The 7,001-nt window shown below is 58.1% G+C and overlaps 1 protein-coding gene across 1 annotated transcript; it reads right to left on the minus strand.

Moving 5' to 3' along the window:
- Nucleotides 1–344: 344 nt before the first annotated feature.
- B3GNT7 (UDP-GlcNAc:betaGal beta-1,3-N-acetylglucosaminyltransferase 7) lies at nt 345–6,021 on the minus strand. The gene is given in 10 exon segments (XM_043963946.1): nt 345–1,026; nt 1,028–1,171; nt 1,173–1,232; nt 1,235–1,284; nt 1,287–1,307; nt 1,310–1,363; nt 1,366–1,486; nt 1,489–2,001; nt 5,467–5,623; nt 5,935–6,021. Coding segments are annotated over 8 exon segments (1,164 nt in total). The 5' UTR covers nt 1,978–2,001; nt 5,467–5,623; nt 5,935–6,021; the 3' UTR covers nt 345–801.
- Between the last annotated feature and the right edge of the window lie 980 nt (nt 6,022–7,001).

Below are 7,001 nucleotides of genomic sequence, written 5' to 3' on the forward strand. Positions count from 1 at the left end.
CGTCCCAGGCATGAAAGGATTCCACGGAGGAGAGCCTTTGAGGTAGACTGATCAGCTTTTCCTTCCCAAGGCTTGGTGGCCTTTGGGAGGCCATGAGATGAGAGGCCTGCTAGGGAAGGACCCGGCATCTTCAAGCCCACTGGCCACGAGGCCCACTGCGGGTCTCTGCAAGCATGTGGGGGGGCCCCGCTCAGAGGGCACAGCCGGGCCCCTGGGGTACACAGAGGGGTTAGTGGTGATAAAGGTGACTTGTTTGTGCAAGGGCCCACGGGGGTGGGGGGGGGGGGGCGGGGGGGCTGGAGGGTCTGGCCTCAGCCTGTGAGAGCAGCCATCCTGAGCCCTGTTTTCCTGGGACTAGAATATTTACCTGTGTTGTACCTGGGGAGTGGGATGTCAGAGCTAGAGGAAACCCTGGGGTCTCCTCTCATCTGTCACTCATCAGCCCCTCTGCCCAACCCAAGGAAAGGCAGTTTTGTCTCCTGGTGGAAGGTGAGTTTCTTTAAAAACCAAAACAAAACTAAACAAAAAGACAGTGGCACCTGAGCAAGGTGGTGTGGGAGCTTTCCGAGGTCAGCAAACTCCCTGGCTCCTGACCTCCACCCCCAGGGCCAAGGAGACCCACCCATGACCCAAAGTCCCAGCAGCTTCCTGGCCACTTCCCAAAGCAAGAGCTGCTTCCCTGGTGGGTCCGCCCGGGCTGGGCTGACCTTCCACCGGGGGCCCCTGGCGGGCATTCCAGTCGGCAGAGAGGTGTGTGAAGCAGCCCTGGGCCGGCCGGCACCGGCTCCCTCAGAGCCGAGGCTAAAGAACCTGGAGCTTGCGGGAGCAGGTGAGGTTGCTGTGCACCAGCGCCCACATGTCCATGAGGTCGGCCGGCAGCAGCTTGTGCACCACCAGCATGGAGCGGAAGAAGCACGGCTCCTTGTTCATGGGGCTGTTCTTGTTCTTTCTGATGCCGAACGTCTTGAAGCCCACGTGGGCTGTGGGGCGCACCCCCAGCACCTGCAGCACATGCCCAGGGAAGACAATCGTCGATGGGTAGAGCTCCTAAGCCCTCAGAGGCGCGGTAGAGGCGGCGGGCCAGCCCGCCGGCCATGAGGAAGCCCCGCCCCACCCGCATAGGGCGGGTAGAAGGGCTTGCTGTCAGGACGCCCGGGATGTAGTACTTGTTTGTCCTTCTTGCGGATGGGCCGGCCCGGTGAGACGTCGCCCACGAACAGGTCCCTCCTCGGCCCTGCCGGTCAGACAGGAACTCCAGCAGGGTTGTCGGGCTGACGTAGACTCATCATCCCCCTTGAAGATGAAGCGACCTGGGGGCAGAAGGTGTTCTGCCACCTAAGGAAATGAACCTCCTTCAGGGTCAGTTGAAGAAGGTGTCCAAGAAGTCCCATTGGAGGATGTCCCCATACAGACGGTCCTCGTAGTGCCAGCAGCTGCTGGTAGTGGCTCGTTCCTCCTCCTTGGAGGCCGTGCCCAGGAGGAAGAGAGGGTGCGCACGGCCCCGCGGCCCCCCTCAGCCGTCCACTCTTGGCCCCAGGTCCGCCGGATGGCCTCCCGCCGGTCATGGCTGGGGTGATGATGGGACTTCACGACCACCAGCAGGTAGACATCGTCCTCACACTTCTCCGGGTGGTTCATCAGCATGGGGAAGTAGCGGCAGTGGCGGTAGAGCAGAAACTGTTGGAAATGGGGTTCCAGGGCCCGGAACCAGGTATGAGCGGTCAGGGGTTGATGTTTGGCCGAGCAGTTGGAGACCATGACATCCCAGGTTGGGGGGGCCCGATGCTGGTGGTAGGCGCCGGGGTCGAGGCCTTTTGGGCTCAGCTTCCAGAAGCCAATCGAATTGGAAACACCCCCATTGAGCTTCCTGACTTTGCCATGCTCTGTGTGGGACTGGGGAGGGTCAAGGAACTGACCTGGGTCAGGCCGTCGCTGAAGCACTGTCAGAGCCACGAGGCACCAGCAGGGAGAGGCCATGCCGAGCGGTAGATGGTCTTCTTCCTAGGAAGGAGGGAGGCAGGCAGGAGGAAGTCAAGGGGGTGTCCCCACCTCCCCATCCCCTGGCTAGCTGCCAGGCTCTGTGCCAAGCTCTTTACAAACATTATCTCATTTGATCCTCAAGACAATACTGGGAGATAGGTGCTAGCTGGTGAAACTGAGGCAGACTGAGGTTCAAGTGACTGGCCCAGGGTCATGAAGCTAGCTAGTAAGAGTCTGCAGGGGCAGCTAAGTGGCGCAGTGGATAGAGCACTGGCCCTGGAGTCAGGAATACCTGAGTTCAAATCCGACCTCAGACACTTAACACTTACTAGCTGTGTGACCCTGGCCAAGTCACTTAACCCCAATTGCCTCACTAAAATATATATATACACACACACACACACACACATATATATATTTGTTTGTTTTTGCAGGACAATGAGGGTTAAGTGACTTGTTCAGGCTCACACAGTTAGTAAGTGTCAAGTCATGCTGTCAAGTGTCAGGGCTGGTGCTTTATCCACTGTACCACCTAGCTGCCCCCTTAGCCCTGCACTTTTTTTCAGAGAAGGAAACTGAGGCACGGGGAGCCTCCCCCCACCACCTTTCCTTCTCCAGTGCCCAGCCTAGTGCTCAGCACAAACACTTGATAAATGCTTGGGTTTTTTTTTTTTTTGATAAATGCTGGTTGACCAACTCCCTTCCTTTTCCTAGAGTTCTTTGGGGTTCTCTCTTATCCCACCAGAACCTGCTTTGTATCTGGGGTGGAGGTGCCCCGTTCTGCAAGGTAAGCTCTTGGGGGAGTAGGGGGACTATCACACACTTGCCTCTCTCCCCCAGAACCACGACATCCTCAGCCTTGGAAGTGTGACTGACTTGTTGGCCTCTTCCCTCCAGGGAGGGATGAGCAAAAGCTGCTCCTAAAAGCCCATTTCCTTCCCCTCTCTGCCAGCCTCTCCTGGCTCAGCTGGCATGAACTGTGCTGCTCTCTCTGCCCAAGCTGGGCAGACCTCTGGTGCCCCCCGAGCCTGGAAGACCAGAAGGCTCAGTATGCAGACCATGATTTCAGATGATCTGCGGGGGGGGGGGGGGGGGGGGGGGGCGGGGGGGGGGGGGGGGGGGGGGGGGGGGGGAGGGGGGTGTTCTGAGCTGCTGCTCCTCAGTCCCGGGCCCAGTCCAGTTCCTGCCTTGATGGAGGTCCAGGGTCTGTCCAGCCCCCCCTCCTCCATTCCTCCGACACTGGCCTGGGAACCAGGCTGAGCTTGCTCCTGTTTGGCTTGGAGGGGGAGCATTTGGGCCAGGTGGGCACAGGGTAGGGGGGCCCTTGGGGAATACCTAGCCTGCTTTAATATACTTTGTTCCATGCTTGGCCTAAAGCCATACCTTACCCACAAGAGGCTTACAGTCTAATGGGGGAAAGGTTATATATGCAAGGTGTTTATGCAGGCACACTCACAAAGTCAGTGGGATAAGGGACCTCAGAGGCAGAGAGGGAAGTGCCTTGGGTCACACAGCTCAGTGGCAAAGCTGAGATTCACCAGAAACATAGATCTAAAGCTGGAAGGGCCCTTAAGGCTAAGTAGATCAACCCAATTTACAGATGAGGAAACTGAGGCAGAGTTCCAGAAGGGACAGCTGACGACACTACTCCTGGTCCCCGAATGACTGTGGCATCCGAATTGGGATGGGGGGAGGGCAGACCGGTTAGTCTGTGGATGACTCTGCCAGGCCCCCCAAGAATGGGGCGGGGGGAGACAGCGCCTCAGAACTGGCCAGACCTGATATGCCAGGGAAATGGGTCGGGTGTGTGTGTGTCCCAGAGGTCCTGAGCATGTGTGCAGGCGCCCACAGGCTCCTGCTGTGGCCCGTGACCACGGTGGAGCATGAAAGAGAGATTCAGAGAGAGAGAAACAGTGTGCGCCTGTCTGGGTCATACAGTGTGCCCCACTGTTCCTGGGTCTTCCTGACCAGGGCACCCCTTCTCTGAGAACATGGATATTTTTTCTCGAGAGTGGCGCTATATATGGGGGTAGAGCCCAGGGGGGTATAGACTGTCCTAGGAGTGTCAAGGACCAAGGAAGAAAATGAGGGGGATGGAGGGGTCCTTTCCCTCTTCTGAGCCATCTCTTGCTCTGTTAAAGGAAGGGGTTGGACCGCATGGTCTCTGAGGGGTCCCTCTTTGCTCTCCTGTAGGGCACCAGACTCGGTAGTTGGGGAGGCGTGGGTTCAAAGCCCACTTCAGATACTTATTGAGTAAATCACTTATTAAAATTTTCTTGTCACAATTTAGGCACTGGGCTTTGATGACCCCCTTGTGACTCAGCCTTCTTGTTTGGCAGAGGAAGAAATGGAGGTGCAGGGAGGCAGAGGGACCAATCCGCTAGGGTGACACCGGGAAAGGGTGTCAGGATTCCAACTGAGGTCCTCAGGCGAGCACAAGAGAACTTGGAAAGGGGCAGTTTCCCAGGAGCCAGCTCTCCCTTAGGGCACCACTTCACTTCAGCTCCACCTTCAATTTGTAAAACAAAATAAGGTGGGGGGTGGACAGAGGTTGGTCCAGGGGCAAGGAAGCCTGGAGGGAGAGATTCTTCAGGGAAAGGACTGACTTGGGTCAGCCCAAGAAGCACAAAATGGCAGAACTGGAAGGGATCATGAAAGTACTCCCTGATTTTACAGAACAGGAAACTGAGGCTCGAGGCTCGGTGAGGATCAGAGATTGGGGGTTGGAAGGGAGGGACCACAGAATCTACCCGGTGCTCGGAGGCGTAGGGAGCTCAATTACCTTAAGACGTGTGTGTGTTGAGGGGCGGGGGGGGGGGGGGCGGAGAAACCACCTGGACTAGATCCTCCCTCCTCCAGCCCTTGCCCCACTGCCCCAGGCAGCCTTCTCCTTTATTTCACAGAAGAGGAATCCGAGGCCAGGGCTGGGGGTGGGATTTTCGGTGCCCCGGGACCCGGACAGGGCAGGTGCCTGAGAGCCTAGAGTCGCCCCCTACACATACACCTCATCCCTCCCCTTCCCTGCACCCCTCCAAATTCCTCCGAGCCCCTCCTGGCACTGACTCCACCCCTCCAACCGTTGCCTCTGCCTTAGGACTCTGGAAAGCGGAGTTCCCGGCAGCCCAAGCCCATGTAAGGTTTGGAGGAGGGAAAGTTCGATGGAGAGTTCTCAGAACTGAAGCCCGCAGCTGCCAGGGGCGAGGCGGGCGAGCCTGGCTGCGGATGAGGCTGGAGCGCCCATCAGGAGCCCAGCTGTGCAAAGCTGCAGCCTTCCTGCCTCCGCCTCGCAGCTGGAAACAGCTGGAGAAGACTCCAGAAGCCTCCTCCAAATCCCCACCTGCATCTCCCCCCAACCTAGGGACCAAGGAGGGGGAGGCGGCAGGAGCAGAAAGACCAGGTTTCCCCCTTATTGGGGGGGGGAGAGGGGCCTCCCCAGCCCCCCACCCGCTACATTCTCCCATCCCAGAGGCAGGCAGGGTTACTCACCACTGGAACATGCTGGGCACACCCGCAGGGCAGCAGCGAGTTGGCTGAGCCTGGGAGCGCCCGCAGAGAAAAGGGAGGCTACCCAACTACTGCTGCGGCTGCGGCCGGCGGTGCTGGCTGCATGGGCAGCAGACGGGCCAGAGGAGGGAGGGAGGGACTGAGAGGAAGAGAGAGGAGACAGAAAGTGAGAGAGGGAAGGGGAGGGACGGAGGGGAAAAGGGAGCCCAACTCCACCAGTAGATTCCTAGGCTCCTAACTTAAGCCTCTGGAGGCGGAGCCAGGGCGAGGGCCCCCGCCGGGAGGCAGGTATTTTAACCCTTTCCAGCCTGGGCTCTGGCCCCGGGCACCTTTAACCTCTCCAGCGCCAGAGCCCCTGGGAGCAATCGACCCACCGATAAGCATTTATTAAGCGCTCACCGTGCGCCGGGCACCCTGCTAAGCGCTGGGCGCACCCGGGCCCTTCCTTACCTTCCCTCCAACTGCCTATTCAACCGCGGCGCCGGATGGCCTGTGGACCCAAGCTGGCATCATTCTGGGGGCCCCTGCTCCCCCGTGTTCCCCTCGTCCTCACTTCCCAGTGATTGTCGGGAACCACAATCCTCTCAGTCCATCAGGCTCAGGGGTCGTTCTCTTGAATTCTTTCTCACAGCCCCCCCCCCCCCCCCGGGCTCCTTTGCCAACCAAGTTCGGTGGTTTCCGTCTTTACTACCCTTCTCGGATACGTGCCCCTTTCCTCTGACATGCCACCCGCAGGTCCTAACGTCCCCACCCCCGACTAGGGCAGTAGCCCGCTGGGGGAGTCTGCTGCCTCAAATGTCCATCCCCCCCTCAGCTGTCACCCCCTACTCAATAAACTCCCTATTTCCTCAAGGATCAGATTCTTTGTTTAGCTTTTAAAACCCTTTACAACCTGCCCCCCCTCCCACTCTTCCTGCACGTAATCCTTCCCGGCCCCCCCACCCCCCATCCAGTGACATCGGCCTCCCGACTCTCCCACCTTGGGCCAAAAGCCTTTCCTAGGGAGTGATCCCCAATTTGCCGAAAGCAGCTTATTTGTGTCTATTCCTTTGCTCACCACCTCCCTCTTTAGCTTGAAATCCTGAACCACCGGGACTATCTTTGTATCTATCCCCCAGCCTGGCACAGCGCCTCGCACATACCATAATAAATGCTTGTTGACTGACTGACAGAACCGACCATCAGAAAGTGACAAGCAATTCACTTTCCTTCCTTGAGCCTCAGTTTCCTAATCTGTCGACAGGGAATTGGACTGGGTGGCTTTATAACCCTCTAGAAAGTGGGCAGCCCGGTGGTGCAGTGGATAGAGCACTGGTTCAGAAGGCAGGAGGACTTGAGTTCAAATCTCCCCTCAGACACTTACCAGCCATGTGACCCTGGGCAAGTCACTTCACTCCAATTACCTCAAACATCCAGGACCATCTCCAGCTGTTCTGATAATGTATTTTGCCAACGGACCTAGATCACAGTTCAAGGCCCCCTCCCCACTGATAATGTCTCTTCTCCATCCTTCCCAT

Source organism: Dromiciops gliroides, chromosome 4 (genome assembly GCF_019393635.1).
Source record: "Dromiciops gliroides isolate mDroGli1 chromosome 4, mDroGli1.pri, whole genome shotgun sequence".
Classification (NCBI taxonomy): Eukaryota; Metazoa; Chordata; class Mammalia; order Microbiotheria; family Microbiotheriidae; genus Dromiciops; species Dromiciops gliroides.